The sequence below is a fragment of the Anomalospiza imberbis genome, chromosome 5 (genome assembly GCF_031753505.1).
Source record: "Anomalospiza imberbis isolate Cuckoo-Finch-1a 21T00152 chromosome 5, ASM3175350v1, whole genome shotgun sequence".
NCBI lineage: Eukaryota > Metazoa > Chordata > Aves > Passeriformes > Viduidae > Anomalospiza > Anomalospiza imberbis.
In genome coordinates this window covers 12,426,381-12,443,498 of record NC_089685.1, presented here as the reverse complement: position 1 = coordinate 12,443,498, position 17,118 = coordinate 12,426,381, and the positions used below count along the sequence as shown (strand labels likewise).

The window sequence follows — 17,118 nt, the reverse complement described above, 5'->3', positions numbered from 1 at the left end:
CTTAGTCCTAATTACATAAATAGGTTTCATACTGTCTGTTAAGGACATGTACTGCAGCAGCCTAAGCAACAGGAGCAGCATCTGGGACATATTTTGCTTCTGGACATAGAAGACCATCTTCAAGCAATGCTGCTATCAAAACACTGACAAAACCTTACATTGTTTACTATATCTTCAGGGGAAAATGCCATCTGTTTCAGGGAACTGTTCTTCTCTTCGAAAATTATTTTTCACATACCTTTTCTTTGAATGGATGTGAAGAACTGGGAGAAGTTTATGTTGATAAATTTTTATATTACTTATTACAGAGGAAAACCAGGACCAGAATTATTAAGGAATACTTTAAAGGGCAGTAAAAAGTATTTAGCAGCACAGGATTAAATTTATAAAATGCAGAAATAAATATGACTGAAAGGACTAACTAAGAGTAACTGCAATTTTTTTTAGCTTGCTTGTTAACCTTAAGTGATTTGGAACTAAGTGAGCTACATTCAGAATTTGTTTGGTTAGATGCATGAAATACGTAATTTAGAGATTCACACTGCTGTACAATAGCCTCTATTATATAATTTCACTATAAATAGTGAGGTTTTGTAGTGATTCCCAGTAAGGCTTGATATGGTGCCTAGAAGTGGTAAATATTTACATTTTGCAGAATTCTTAAAATATATTGATGCCTAGTATTGATAAAAAAATCTTGAAGCTGTTAAGGTAATATCATTACAGAAATTTTGTCACTAAAATAATGAAAATTTTTCTCTTAATCATAATAGAAAGTAGCATCATCTTGACATTCTGGACATAGAATTAATGCTTCTTATTGGGGATGTGATATACATCAAAAAGAAAGTAAAATTAAGGGAAAGATAGGTATATAAAGAGGAGAAGATATCTGTGAGTATCTGCAACGATGAGTTGCTATCTAAAAAAATGCTATCACTAAGCTTTGGAGACACTCATGAGAGGTTCACAGAAACCACAGCAAGATTAAATCAATCCAAGGATAAAAATTCCTTACAACAGAACAAAACAAGATTTTGAAACTGATTTGACAATTCATTTATCTGCACAACCTTTGCTTATAGAACAAAATGCAACTCCATGAAAGGATGCTGCATGCTCCTGTGTGCTCAATCTCAAGAAAAGGTTTACCAGCCATCTGCCCAGAAAGTGCCTGCTCTGAATTTGAGGTGTCACGAGAACCATGACACAGGAATCAAGTCTTAAAGACATATTTCTGAGATTTTGAATGCCTCCTTTGTTAAATACTAGTGACACTGAAGTTTACACTGTATTGTAGGAAAAAACTCATAAATATTGGCAAGCCACTCAAATCTTTGAAGAGGGAAAGATTTTCAAAGATTCAGCACTCTGACTTTTAGCTTCACAACTGCTTCCTATGTGAATTAAGTTTTAAATGAAATCTGGAAGCTGGCCATCTTTCAGAAAGTCTGGAAAAATGCCAATTTCCGTAAAGTTTTTTAATTTTGACTTACATCATTACATCTTTAACCCTTCTACTTTTTCCACCCCCTCAAAAATCAAACAGACAGAACAGAATTTTTTGCACCTGAGAAGCAAGAAAAATCTAGAAATCACATGAAATCTGATGAGGACTTAGTTATAGGGAGTAGTTAAGAGGGATTTAGAGTGTGTCTGCTAGGGAGAGCTGACACCCTGCTATGATGGGCAACATTATAAAACTAGAAAAAGGAAGAAGTACTGCTTCCTATAGATTATTTCAAATTGGTGGCTATTTCTTCCAAATGTCACAATGCAAGTGGATAACTCCAAGTAATAGGAATACTTCAGCAGAAAAAATGGCACTATTCATGGTTAAGGCCTTTTAGCATTTTGTATTAAGATAATATTACCCATAAATTATGACTTCTTTATTGTAGTGCAAGAGATTATACTGAGATTTTGGCATCTTTCCATCCTTCATATTTTTCACACTGACAGTTAGGAGTCATTGGAGGAAGATGAAGCAAAAGAGTAAAACAGGTCTGGTGCATTTTGAGCATTTAGGATATGGAATTTTGTTCCATTTAAACGAATCAGTGGAAGAGTATGAAAATTAATAGTTAAGATATATCAGGGCAGGTCCTTATTCCCCTAACTCCAGTGAAGTAAAATGTGTAGATTTCAATGAGAGAAGCAGTGACATATTTTTAAATATACAATACTGCTACTGGAATGTACCAATATATAGATTGGATTGCATCTCCAAACTAAAATGAAGGGAATGTCAATGAAAAATTATCGAAAAGGTCAATGCCTACCAAAAATTCTCTGATCGCATTCACAGACAGTAATTAAGACAGTACTAGTGGCCACAGTACTGTGTCTTTAGCCACAGATGGACATGACACATTAAATAATAAATTATTTCTGACTATTCTTGACACAGTCAAATGCTTTATATCCTTTCATAGACCTTTTCCAGATAGTGGGATTAAAATAAATACAATAATTGTATGATCAGGTCTGTATACTTTCTTGTATTCATCATATTCTCTTTACCACATAGCATAACTCTCCATTTAATTGATTTCTCTCTCTGCAGTTTATATTGGTCCATCTTGCCTCAAATTCTGCTCAGGGCGAGGACAGTGTACTAGAAATGGCTGCAAGTAAGTTTTATATTCAGTACTCGTGTCCAATTTCTGTCACAGAGTTCACTTGATAGTGTGAAAGTTGAAGTGATTTTCATTTCAGTCCTTGCTCTTTTAGATGACTAAATATAAAACTAGCATAAACCTCAGAATTCATAAAGCTGACTGGAAAGCTAAAGATGAATCTTTCTAAACAGCACCATGTTTAATATTTTTTTATTATTTTCTTCAAGTATAGTGTCTAACTTCCAATTCATCTTAAAATGTGCTACAGAGCTCACTGAAATGTCATTGATGTATACTTTATACTGGTTAGAGAGGTGATTTTTGACTTTATCATTTTTGTATTAAATGTTGGGAAAAAATTACAATTTTAATAGTTCTAATATCCCGTAACCTAACATGCCTCAAGGACAGAAGATCAGCACTCCACTTTTTTCTGATAGTCTGTCTTGTTAAAAGAGTTCCACTCTAAAAAATAAAAAGGTACTTACTCAAAACCAGTAAGCACATTCTTAATATTGTTGTAACTACATTTAGCTATTAACAAGAGTGTTACCCACAGGGAATTCTCTTTTGTAACTTAATTTCTTTTAACCACATCTAGTATGCTGCAGATAATAGCAAATTTGTCATTTTACATATGAACAACTGTAATTATGTCAGCAGGGGTTTTGTTCCAAAAATTAATAAAAATATTTCTGTACTGTGTTATGTGTAGATTCATGGGGTGTTCATACGTACATATTTTTTAAATTCAAAAAGTAAATACTAGCTAACAGAAATCATTTGCGATGCACTTTACCTAAGTAAAGTTCAAAGAGGTTCTTGGGCCTTAGACTTAAGAGGGACCTTGTGGGTATCCTCAGTCCATGAACAACTGCAGTCACCATGTTTGTTGCCAACCAGGCGCACCAAAGATGGGTCACCAATCATGCTTTTCACCCTTCCTCACCGCAGGTGTGACCCCGGCTTTTCGGGGCCGGCGTGTGAGACGGCGTCACAGACGTTTCCCATGTTCATCTCCGAGAGCTTCGCCAGCTCCCGCCTCTCCTCCTACCACAGCTTCTACTCCATCCGCGGGGCTGAGGTCAGCTTCGGCTGCGGGGTCCTGGCCAGTGGCAAGGCGCTGGTCTTCAACAAGGATGGGAGACGCCAGCTCATCACCTCCTTCCTGGACAGCTCCCAGTCCAGGTGAGAGGGAAGGAGTTGGGTGAAGCAAAGAAATGGGGGAGCCCATCCAGCCACAGCCTTGTCTATTATTAAACCAGTTTTTTTAGCAGGGAAAAAAGCTTTTTAAAAACTCCTAGTTCCATGTTTTAATGGTGATTTCATAGCTTTGCCTTTTTTCCGGTCTGCTTTGTAAACAACAGAGTACAAAACAGACTGGAGGGAAGTTATTGTACAGCTTGGATGGAAAATATGAAATGTTAATATCAAACCTGAGTGTCAAAGCCAAGTGCTAATTAATTATTTATAAGGTTGTGTTTATTTGACAGCTTGTGGCAGCTGATTAGATCCATTCACTATCTCTCCCTCCCCTTCAGTGCCTAATAAATAATTAAATGCAGTAATGATTGGCATTTTTTTAACTATATGTGCCACAATGCATCACTTGACAATAAAAACAAATCACACTTACAAAACCCCATAACCGATACTTATCAAAATTTGCCTAGATTGAGAAGGTCTGAAAACAACCTGGTTAGGGGAAAAACAAAACCAAACCAAAAAAAAAAAAAAAAAAAAAAACACAACACTGTGAAAACCATACCCTGCAAATATTTGTGTGATTGTGGTGCAGGTTCCTGCAGTTCACGCTGCGCCTGGGCAGCAAATCAGTGCTGAGCACCTGCAAAGCGCCCGACCAGCCCGGGGAAGGAGTGCTGCTGCACTACTCCTACGACAACGGCATTACCTGGAAACTGCTGGAGCACTACTCTTATCTCAACTACCACGAGCCAAGGTACGTGCACAAATATCACAAAGAGTTGTTTGCACGCAGCTACACTGCTTGTGGTGGTCACTGTAATGTGGAGACTGAGTATGTGGTGCAAGAGGGAATGAAGAGTTTTTATTGCACACAGAAAGTTACCACCTTCCTGTAAAATTTTGCAGCTGTTCTAGGCACTTCTCATTTTGTCATTCTATAAAAATGAACACATCGGTTTAACGGCTTTTGAGTCTCAGGTGATACAACAGAACAAGCTGAGGCAGTGCAGGATGAGGGATAGGAGTGTGCTTGTGGGAAATAGGGGCATGACTCTTCCCATGGAAGCAGCCACTTGTAAAGAAAAATTAACATAAATTATTTGTAGCTTTGAAGCCATAGATACCCTCACTACATCATCCTCTGGGATTAGGAGTTTCCAGGCAGCACAGGACAGCTGAGACAGAATCTGATTGTGAGGATCTCTGAGGTCAGCAGGGAAACTACACCTGCTCCCACTCTCAAGGCAATTGCATGACTTTGTGGCTGTGCCTCTGCTCTGGGCTGGGCTTGGTGCCCTGGGAGAACCTGCTGGTGACTGTGCCTGGGACTTGCACAAATAAAAAAGAAGTTGAACAAAGAGCTCATTTCATCTTACAACTCCTATGTTTGGTGTCAGATTAGAGAGGAATACATCTCCTGTATTTAGAGAAGGCATTCCTTACTGATACATTTGTGACACCATCCACCCAATTTAGTAGAGCAATACAAAATCAGGAGTCTCCATGAGCATGCCTGTACCAAAAGCCTGGAACAGTCTGGTCTGGATCTGTGCAAACCCTCTCAAACCTGGCAGCAGCCACATTCACGGGGTGCTGCAGCAAAGCCAATGAATGCCAGTTAAAGGAGATGCTCTGCAAAGGGGCCCAGAAGAGGCAGAACTGACAGTGGCATCACTGGACTCATTCCAGCAGGTCCATTTCCTGCCCAAGGGTAGCTTTGACCTGGGTATTGCCCTATAACTTGTCTACCAAGTTCCAGGAAAACATGTTAGTCAGCCCCAGAGGTGGGACTGTAAATAGCTTGCAAGTAACTTTAGCTACACATAAGTTTCATTTTTTATATTTATTGAGCTGAGTGCTTTTTAAAAACAAAAAGAAATTAGATTTCCACATCTTGTCAATAGCTCAGTACAAAATTGCAATATTTAAAGTGTGATTAAGAATGTTCTAATGGAAAAAAAATCCCTCATAGCATTAAAATTATTTCCTGAGAGCTATAAGAAATACTCAAAAATGTGAGACGAGGACTGTATTTGGTAGAAATATAGTGTAGACTTTAATTTTTGAAGTTCTAAATGTTTCCAAAGGAAAGATGCTACAGACTGGAACACTGATAAATCTTCAAAGTTTCCTTTGCCTACCTTTTTTGTAGTCACACCTATATTTTATATGACCCTGTTTCTAATTCTTAGATTCAAGATTACATCTGTAGGAATTATATTTCCCTAAAGGTTTTTAATATATAGCACTATGAAATTTTTATAACAAAAAGGAAAATACATATTCTGGTGACTGATTTTAATCAAGTTTAAGATATAAATGTAATAAATTACATAGATGCCAGAGACTTTTTTTGCTTTTTGAGGTTATGTATGAAACACAATTTCTGTTGTTCTGACAAGGTACAGAGAAAAGTACAATATACACAAGTTAGAGAGATTTTGCTATGGGAGATAGATAGATTAGATAGATTAGCTAGATGATAGATTAGATAGATAGATAGATAGATAGATATTCAGTCCACTCTGGGTAGATAAAAAAATGACATACATATAAACCTGAAGCTAATGCTGGCAACAATTATGAACAAAGCTTCACCTTTTCATATTATGTTGTCTGAAAATATCAGCATTTTTAGTAACATAGATGGACTGCTGCAAAGTTTGGCAATCAGTCTGTATCCATGAATTGAATTAATCTTCAGTCATACAAAAAAATAATTACACATTTAATGTTCTGCTGAAAAGGTGCATTTAATCTGCTAACATTTGACAGCTGCATTTTTCTTCTGGGCAGAACAGCGGTGGCTTTTCAATATTAGGTATGCGCATAGCTTGAAAGAATGAGATCAGAGCAAAGGTCTCCCAGCTGGTTTTTAACAAATTTAATGGTGGCTGGTAATGTAAGTAGGAACACTTTTCTTCTCTGCAGCAGAAAAGTCATTAGCAGGAATCCCCTCCCTCTCCATCTATCTCCAACAAATCAAAGCCAGACAGGACAAGTTGTTACAATTGGAGGTGTAATCAGTTTCTGCATACTAAAATATGTGCCATACATGGTAGTTTACACCTACATTTTTAAATTGTGTTAGCTTAATCCCCTGGGATGGGGAATTTATTTTAACATGTGTTAAATATTTTAACATCTGATATGTGTATCAGTGGTGCGTGTCACGATTTAGGATTTTCTGTATATTACTGTCTGTGAGAATTAGTGTCCATGTGGGCAAGCTTATGAGAGTTAAGAGTTAAAGGGAAGATACAGGTATCAGAGGCAGCCAGCAGTAGAGAAATATGCTCTGGATTATGGCAGAGGATTAGCTCACACAAGTGCCAGGTGCTTCACAGTGCCCACTGGATACAGTGCTCCTCCTAGCAGGGTACCAGCTTTCCTCAGGCACATACCCCTGAATCATGGCAGAAAAAAATATGGTTCCTTTTAGCATCAAAAGCAATTTCTTGTCATTTATGCCTTTAAAAAATTAACCCAAAAGGTTATAAAGTTGCTTTTTATGAGGGAATCCATAGTAGAAAAGAAGTCAGTGTCTGAAGGCATTCAAACATGTTTATTTGAGTGTAAAGGAAATGTATTCATCATACATAAAGTGTGTATTGTGCTGGTCCCATGCCACAGGGACACAGCCATGTCACCTCTGGCTGTCCTTCCCCACTTCTCTCTCCAGTCTGTGGATGGCAGAAAGCAGCTCCTAGAAAAGCCAGGCAGGAATTTTTGAGTGCTTCCCACCTGTTTGGCCAAGCTATTTGTTTTTTTTTTTCTGGTTAATGGATTAATGCATTCTCCTTTAAAATGAAAGTGACACTAAACAACAGTATTATAAATCTACTTGTATCTACAAGGATGTTGTAGCAAGTAAATTTTAAGAGTGTGGTTTTTGCACTAAGAGTGCCACAGGCACAAAACTCATATGCAGAGAACAAAACATTACAACAGGCAGCTTAGAAAGCCTTGAGGATGAAAAATATTTGGTGCTGGAATTTAAAAAGATGCTTTCAGTTTACCGGATATATCATTTTATCCACATTTCCTGTAATAGAGAAAGAAAAATAACAGCTATATGATGAGCTGGCTGAAAACCCTTTAGCCAGCAAGTAATTATACCCCAATGGAGACAAATATCCCTGTTGCCAGTCTGTCTCACAGTTGATGTGGCCATGTGGGGTACCACGGTCTTAGTGATTTATGGAGCTTTCAACAAGGTGTCATTGCTGTGGCAATTAATGTATACTCCCTCCTGTAGTGTATGAAAATATCTCCTGGAAATCAGATAATAGTCTTAATTTTCTTTGCAGTTTTTCAATTCTAGGTATGTTGACATAGCTGCCATGACAAATCAGGTGACCTTGCATACCAGAAGCACCTGGGACTCACCTCCAGTTGCATCTCCTTGCAGCTACGAAATAGGAGTGTCTGCCAAAAAGGACTACACATAATCACACTGTCTGACATGATGAAGCTTTTCCACTTGATTGTGGAAATTTACAGGGCTGGGTTCTTCTAGGACAAGAGCACCATTAGAATGATATCAATGCTATGTGGGGAATGCAAATGTTTACAAGATGCATATCTTCAGGATAAAACCCACTGAGTCTGACAAAGGGGAACTGGAATTCTTAAATCCTTGTCAGCTCATCATTCCTTGGCTAATGTGCACCTTTAAATTTACTGAGAGGTCCACAATGGAAGCAAAAATTACAAATTTGGTAGAACTCTTTCTGTTTTCTTTTGCACATGACTGGTTTTCAGTAAATGAACTGATTACCAAGAGAACTAACAATTCCCCTGACCCTTGTCACTGGTAGCAGCTATACCAGCAGATGCTACAGTATTTGTGGATTAAATTTACTCCATGATTTTTAGGGTCAGTAAGGAAAAGTTACCAAAAATACATCCCCATGGAATTATTACAAACAGGAAAAACTGGCAATAACAACTTTATTTTCTTTTTCCAGAATAATTTCAGTGGAGCTGCCTGAAGATGCAAGGCAGGTTGGCATTCAGTTCAGATGGTGGCAGCCATATCACTCTTCTCAAGGCGAAGATGTGTGGGCAATCGATGAAATCATCATGACCTCTGTGCTTTTCAACAGCATCAGTTTGGACTTCACCAACCTGGTTGAAGTCACACAGTCTCTAGGGTTCTACCTGGGAAATGTTCAGCCCTACTGTGGGCATGACTGGACTCTCTGGTAAGAAACATGTATTCTTTCCTGTTCTACTTTTGGTTTTCCTTGTCTATTCATCCTGCTAAGGATCAAGTTACTGCTGCAAGTGACATCAAAGTAATAATGTGTCTCATCCTCACATTGTGGATAAAAATACAGTCACTAATCTCATTGCAATTAGCAGTAAGTTTTTCACCTCTTTGCACAAATTTTTGTTTGATGGGAACATTGAACGTAGCATTCTTTTTCCAGTAAATATTTAAAGAATACCCTAATAGAAAAAAATCAGAAATGTTTCATAATCTTCACTTAAAATCCAGGCAGGTTAATATGGATATGCATGTAATGAAGTAATATGTTAAGTACAGACTCTAAATGTTTTGTAAATGATGTTCAGATCTGTGTACATAGCCATTATATTGTAATCCAGAAAGCAAAGGCAGCAGAATATATGCATTATCCATTTGTAGTTGCTTTATCTGGTATTATATACACTTAGTCATTTGCACTGTGATTAGCATTATGACATATTGCAATTAGGTCTAAAATATGCTGTGTATTTAGAAACAAAAGCAAGAAAACATCACACCCTTCAAAGGAAATAAAGGCAAGAGAAGCAAAATAAGGGAAAAACAAAGGAAAAATGGTTAGGATTGCATGAAAATATGCTTTTTAAACTAAAACATTAACATACTTCACAAAAAAAAATCTGGAGCACTTGAATGTAACATTTGGAATTAATACAAGGGAAGCTCAATTTAATCTGTGTGTTTTGATTAAAACCAAATAACAGTTTCATGCTAGTCTCATCAACCTATAAACCCAGTACAGTTTTAATTGGCATAGATATATTTCTTTGGAGAAAGTACAATCACAGTAATTATAGAAAACCTGAAAAAAATAAAATAATTTAGCATCCCCATGGACACTCAGAGAAACACTGTCGGAATTTTATTAGCAAGTATCTCTGAGCAATCTGATTTGACTTTCTGATCATCTGTCAAACTAAAAGGAGTTGGCTTAGCAGTAGGAACAACACCAAATGTGTCCTAGCACTGATAATGAGGCAGTAGAAGCACCATTAAGCACTTTAATAAGGACAAGGAAGGTACTCGCTGCTCATTAAAATGAAACAACAACATGTTAAGGCTCAAACTGTTTGCATCTTCCTTACCAAAGAGTTGGAATGAACGCCTTTTAATGACATTGTTTTCCCTCTGTACTTTTAAGACCAGTTTATCATGGGGAGGAGGGCAGATAAGATAGCAGAGGTTCCTCTCTTTTCCTCCCGTGACTCTAAATCAGAATCAAAATAACACTAGGCTAAATTCTCCATCCCATATGGAGAAGGGCTAAGGATTGTGGTAGAAACATTCATGGTAGAAACATTGAAGTTTCCATGCATCAAATATAGAATAAAAACCTTCCTCTCTAGTTATGTCTAAGTATTTTTCATTATCACTGGAAAACATGAACTCTATCTTTCACTGACCTTGCTCCTCCCAAGGGAAATGTTTAAACTTACACAAAGTCTGTACAAATGGTTGCTAGTTAAATTAATTATTGTTGGGTTTTCCCAGCTGTAAGTCCATTTGGTTCTCATTTTCTAACTCATGAGTTTCTAACTCACTAGCAGATCTTGTAGTAGCACTGACACCATCCTCTTGAGAACAGTCTGACAACAGCTTTTTATTAGTACAACTATGGGAAATATGCTATCAATCATTTCACTGGGTGTCATCCCCAGGCCCATAAATTGCTTTTAATTGTCTATTAGGTCTCCATTTCTGCCTTAGAACCTGTAAACATGAAACATTTATCCTTAAATTTGGAAAAAAATGAGGAGGGTGATTTTTAATTTTTTTATTAAGAGGCAGGCTGTTCTTTTCCATACCTAGCTTCATTTGAAAAAAAAAAAGGAAAAGCTTATTGATAACCATATGTTTTGATCAAAGGTGATTTTTGGGTATTTTCCTGGTCTATGTCTGAACAGTCATTTTATTTGATAGTCATCATCATAATTTGGTTTCAAAATGGATCCTTAACTTTATTACATCAAGTGTATTGGTTGTACTGAAAGGACTCGGAACACATTAAAATGAAGTGTTTGATGATGTACGTTAATTCATCACTTCTCCAAAATGCTCATATTCAGGCAAAGTTTTGAACCAAATGTCTCTGGAGTATTACAGGCTATATACAGCCACTTGCTGAAATTCATTTAAATATTGATAAGGATGCTAACACTTTATATATAAATATATATATATATATATATAAAAAGTGTTAGCATCTATAGCATATATATATATATATTCATCTGAATACAAATAAAATAGCTTTATATAAATAAACTGTCTTCAGTCAGATTACAGCATTATGATTTAACTCAGTGTAGCAAACAATAGAGTGTCCCACTGTTCCTGGAGAAGCCTGGGGGAAGACTGTAAACCTGTCTTGTCGTGATCTTAATGGAGCAATGTCATACAGTGATCCTATATCAGCTTGGTAGTCTACCAGTGTCTTAAATGTTTTATTGTTTAGAGTAATTGTCACTCTGTAACATGAAGAAAGTTACTTTCAGGTAATCAACTTAATTATAGTAATGATGTTAATACATTTAGGAAATATTTAGCAAAGTAGGTATGATGTGATGCAAAAAGGCCAACATCCCCTGCTTTTGATGGAAGCAAAGCTGTGTCTGGTGCGAGCGTTGGGCCATCGTGTCAATATTTTCAGTCAAGGCAGCTTTACAAAACAAGCTGCATCCATGTGGCTTTTCAGTATTCCTAAAAGTACCAGCCTTGAAAATATGGTAACTCTGGGGATCTCAGAGCAGTTTGGAGCAATGCAGGTTGGCTGACATTGACTGTGATACCATTCCCAGAAGTACCAATTAGTTGGCAGTGCTTGGAGGGAGAGTGATTGTTCTGAGGGCACCTATGGGTATTGTGTTCCTGTGCCTCCACAGGTCTAATTACACACGTGCCAGAAACCCACTCACAGCAACAAATTTATACAAAAATGAAGCCTCTGCATTCTCATTTCTGAAGATTTTTTAGTTAATTATTGTTACGCCAGGGACATTACTTCATCTTTTACAAATTCTGGAAAGGTATTCCAGCTGTGTGGTTCCCAGAACAAAGAAAACATTTGGTATTCCAGCAAAAGAGCAAACACCTAACCATGTACATGAGCGATCTGGAGAGCAAAGAAGGGACAAGGTGGAGCCCACAACTTTAATACTACTTGCGTTCAGCTGGAGGCAAAATGTGGATGATAAAGGACATTGTGTACCTGTAGTGTGATTTCCTCCCCTCAGAAGAGCTTCTTATAGGGCATCACATATTGTCTGCATCTCAACACTATCTTCCTTTTCCACATTTCTTTAATATGCATTTTAAAGAACTGATTAGACTTTTTAACTTATTTAATATATTTACTTAATATACTATGTACAATATCTAGTGGCTAAGCTATTAAATTAAAGTGAATACCAAATTTAAAATATTTTAATTATGACCTGAAAGAAAATATTAGCGTTTAAGGCACTTTTTTTCTCATTTTATTTAGTAGCATTGAATAAAGGGTATTTTTGTGAATACAAGAGCAAAACATAACATTTAATTCTTTGCCCTTTTTTTCACTACAAGTCCTTTACTTGTCTTCTGTTGCTTTGGGATGACAGCTTCTGGGCAGATGTTTCATGAAATTGTTGTATTTCTACTACTTTATTCTGTTCAGATAAGATTTAGGTAACTGTGATGTGCTGCTATGCCCAGGTTTTTTGTGTGCAGTGCCAAATCCTCTTCCAAGCAGTGCTACACATAACTTTCAGCTGATTATACTGCACATGTTTGTCTGATACCTGAAGAGCCTGGCTGTATTGGCACAGATTTCCTAAAAGGGGTTCAGCCTATGTCAGATCAAATCAGCTTTAGCTTTTAAATTTGGGCATTTTTGCCATTTTTTTAAATACAGTATAAAGTTTAGAAGAAAAATAAATTCAGGCATTATCCAGACAAGTTCTTCTGAGGTGCATTCAGATCTAACCACGAAGCCACAAACCATAGGTTGGGAACTGGACTGCTTATGAGTGTACATTATATCCTCTTAAAATTATCCTTCCTATTGAGAAGAAAAACACTGAGAACACCAACTGAAAGGGCGAAGAGTTCAGATACAGTTTTCCAAGATAACTTACTGCCTTCCAGTCCAGTTGTCCATGACAGTGCCCTTGTGCCCTCACAGTGAAGGGAATGTCCACCCGCAGTCACTTTGGACTGCTGAGTGACAAGACAAAGCAAAAAATTTCATATAATGTCATGAGCTGGATCATCTTTAGGAAATCAAGTCACAAAAGTAAGGTCAGAGAGTTGAAAGCAGACAGGATCTTAACTAATGCCAAGTAACAGAAATTTGATAAGGACAAAACTAATGTCAGCTTTCAGTAATTTCTTCTAAAGCTTTAAGGTAGGATGCTGACATTTATGGCATAAGTGCTCTCTCTGGAAAGGACTCTGTAGAAAACAATACAGGTCAGTATTTATTTAAAATTTAAAAGAGTCCTAAGTGACACTGACTTGTATTCCTTGTCCTCACACCCACTTTGTCATGACCTTGAATTTTACAGGAGTAGAAGCTAATATGTTCTTCTGTATTGTATTTAAAGATTATGACTTCTTATTTAAGATAATAAAGCGTAGCTTACTCAATCATAAGTGCAACCTTGAACTAGATTATTCTCTTCATCACCACTGTACTGAATGTAGCTTTTTCTTTTCCATGATGATTTGCTGTGATTTTCTTTAAAAAGAGCCAATCCCTTTTCTAAATTGTTCACATTTAAGAATAGTCTTAGAAAATATTGGAGCTGAAAGGACTACAGTACTTCTGAAGACACTAATGTCTCAAATTAAGGAGAGGGAGGCAATTTTCATTCTATGTGATCTTTCATTAACATACTCTGTTTTGACGGCTAGTGAGCAAAATTCAATTTTTAAGTTGTTATTCCTTCCTTCTTACACTTCTGTTGTATTTGAGGTTTTGAATTTAGTTCTTTCCTTTTTCTTTTGATTAGTGTATAGAAGAAAAACCTGCATTTAAAGTGAAATAATCTTGGAATTTCTGACTATAAATTGTATTACTATATATATGATTACTGGGTACCTTGCAAAATATATGTGTATATGTGTGTTCCAAACATTACTATTGTTCTCCAATCCACTGGAAAATATAACTCTTATATCAGTACATCCTACAGAAAAGAAGCCGAGAATAGAAGATTAATTCTGAAACACAGTTAAGTGAATGAATTGCATATAGGTACTCTTGAAAATTGATCAAGTTAACAGTGTATATAATAAGAATATTTTAAACTAGATTCAGAGTATCTTAACTGCCCAGTATTAGAATGAAATTACAGCTCTGACTGTAGCAAGACCTTCAGCAATGGACACTCAAAGGAATGAACTTTCTTTATGTTGTTTTTCCCTTATGTTGCCCTTTGCTAAATCCTAACTTCATCCTTATTACAAAGAGTATACAGTAAGAACTAACAGAATAATTCAGTATTTCACATTCTGGGATACATCAAGACCTTCCTGGTAACTGGCAGAAGTACCAGCAGAAAGATTCTTCTGTGCATGGTCTCATCCCACATGCCAAACTACAGAATAAAGAAGCACAACTGTATTTAACCCAGAACCATAATGTTTTTTTTCAAATTATTTTGGGGATCCATCCTGATTCTTTCCTTACATCTCTCAGTTTTACAGGAGATTCGAAGCTAGCCTCTAGCATGCGCTACGTGGAGACCCAGTCTATGCAGATTGGAGCTTCGTATATGATACAGTTCAACTTGGTGATGGGCTGTGGTCAGGCCTTTACTCCTCATATGGACAACCAGGTGAAACTGGAGTACTCCACCAACCATGGCCTCACATGGCATCTTGTTCAGGAGGTGAGGCTGGCAGTGAGGACGTTTATCTTCCATAGACTCTGCTTTATACGAGGATAATCTGAAATACACTCTTGGCATTGAACAAAGAAAAATGTTTTCCTTTTTCACCTTTCAATAAAGAAATTCTCTGTTGTAATCAGTCAAAATTACTAATAGAGGTATTTAGACTGTTCATCGTAATATTTGGAAGAAAGCCTGAAACACAAAATAGTGACAGGAATGGACAAAGGCTGAGAAAAAAATTGGGCCACAATTAGAGGCACAGGGTAATGCCTGAGACCTTTCCTGTGCTATTGCTTTGTTTTTCTAAGCAAAATGCATCTACTGTTTCCTGGAATTTAAATGGATAGAAATTCTTTCTGCCCTTGTGCACAGCCATTTCGTAAATGGAAAGCACATTCCTTCAGGGGATTGTAACGTAGACCCTTTCATCTCCCACCCCTGGTTCAAACACAGTCCAGGCTGTAATGACCGCTGTTTCCCCCGCTCTGCTGGAAGTGCAAATAGCAACATTGGCTGCTCTTCCCCCGGGTGGCTCAGTGCTCTCTCAGCACAAATGTGAGCAGCGCATTTGGCCAGAGTTCATGCTCTTGTTGTCCCTCTTAGATGAAAAGCTGGACTTTCCCTGGACTCAGGGTGAACTAACCAAGGTCCTTTGGCTGCCTCTGAGCAGGCTCAGAGGGTGTCAGGGAACTTGTCCTGCTGCCTTTTCACTGCCTGCTCTGCAGGCTCACCGATGGATTTTTATGTCACATTCCACACCTTCTATAAGCAATTAAAGCTTTGCCTGGTTATCCTTGCCATGTTGTCTTTTGCCACATTTACTTTGATGGGCATAATAAAGAAATGGCAATAAATGAATTTTTAAACTTTGGAAATCCAAATCATGATTTCTTGCCTTAAACAGGATTCAGAGGAAAGCTATAAATCATGTGTTTCAAACCCTGTTCATGTCTTTTATACCAAGCAGGCATCATCATCTTGGTGTCCAAGAATATTTCCTAGTGGTGGGTGTTTGGGGTTTGTGCTTGGCATCCATGGAAGATAAGTTAACTTCAGATTTTAGTGCTCCTTTCCTTGCTCAGTAGAGCTGAGTTCAGAGAAAACATGCAGCCAAATCATTTTTCTCACACCACCCATGTTGCCGTGATAAAAGAGTATTTGTAGTATATTTCAAGGACATAACCTGGCAAACAAACAAAACACTAATTAATTAAAATGTTTGAAAATTTTGTTTGCTTTGCAATCACTGATCTTTATTAGATCCTGTTTTCTACAATCTTTTAGGGGAGATGAATCAAGAAAAAATGTTTGAAAATTGCTGGAAAGGAAACTAAGCCTTTAGAAAATCTACTTAAAAAAACCCAACAAAATAAGGTCTCAGATCTTCATTTAATGATCTAAGATATTTGAGCAATAAATCTCTCTGTAAAATAATATATTCTGCCCTTCTCCATATTTAATACACAACTATTACTGTATAATTTAACTATATAAAATTCTTAATTTCCACAACTTCTGTAGAGAGTCACTGCTCTATTATTAGTTTCAGAACAGTCAAAGTAGGCTACTTGCATGAGCAGGTGTCTGTTCTCTTGCCTGATACCCTTCCTGGGGGTGAGCACAGCAGTGACCAGTGAAATACTCTTGGATATGTGGGGATGGTCAGGAGAAGCTGTGCTGTGGCAGGAAGGGGCAGAAGGGACTCTGAATTGGTAGCTAGAAGAGGATCATGTAGGCTGGTAGTAACTTCCAAGCACTTTACTAATACTTCATAGGCCAATTTTTTTGGGTGCTGTTCTGGCAAAATGTGAATCAGTTAATGGAATATTGCAAAAAATGAAGTAACATTGGAAAGGCAGTGCTAGAAAACAGTAAGAAGCTGGGATAATGGACTTAATTTATATTTAATATTCAAAAGATGTGACAATCATATTTTCTGAATTAAAAAAAAAAAAAAATAGAATTTGGGAAACAGACCTCAACAGGAATCTGAGTTAAATGCAGAAATAGTCCTGGAAGCAGGAGGGAAGAATTTACACCGCTTGCTATAGGTGTCAAAACTAACACAGCTGCAGAGCTTGGGAAGCACCTAAGGACACAACTTCACTAGGCTGTGGTTGGGCCCTCTGGTGTGGCTCTGTCT

General features: G+C 37.2%; 1 protein-coding gene across 1 annotated transcript in view; it reads left to right on the top strand.

Annotated features, from left to right (window-relative positions):
* The window catches only part of RELN (reelin), a 275,790-nt gene that overhangs the window by 176,835 nt on the left and 81,837 nt on the right, over positions 1-17,118 (top strand). Inside the window, exons 17-21 of the mRNA XM_068189636.1 lie at positions 2,567-2,633; positions 3,576-3,809; positions 4,420-4,581; positions 8,798-9,034; positions 14,780-14,972. Of these exons, the coding sequence (XP_068045737.1) occupies positions 2,567-2,633; positions 3,576-3,809; positions 4,420-4,581; positions 8,798-9,034; positions 14,780-14,972 (893 nt within the window). The remainder of the gene's footprint in view (positions 1-2,566; positions 2,634-3,575; positions 3,810-4,419; positions 4,582-8,797; positions 9,035-14,779; positions 14,973-17,118) is intronic.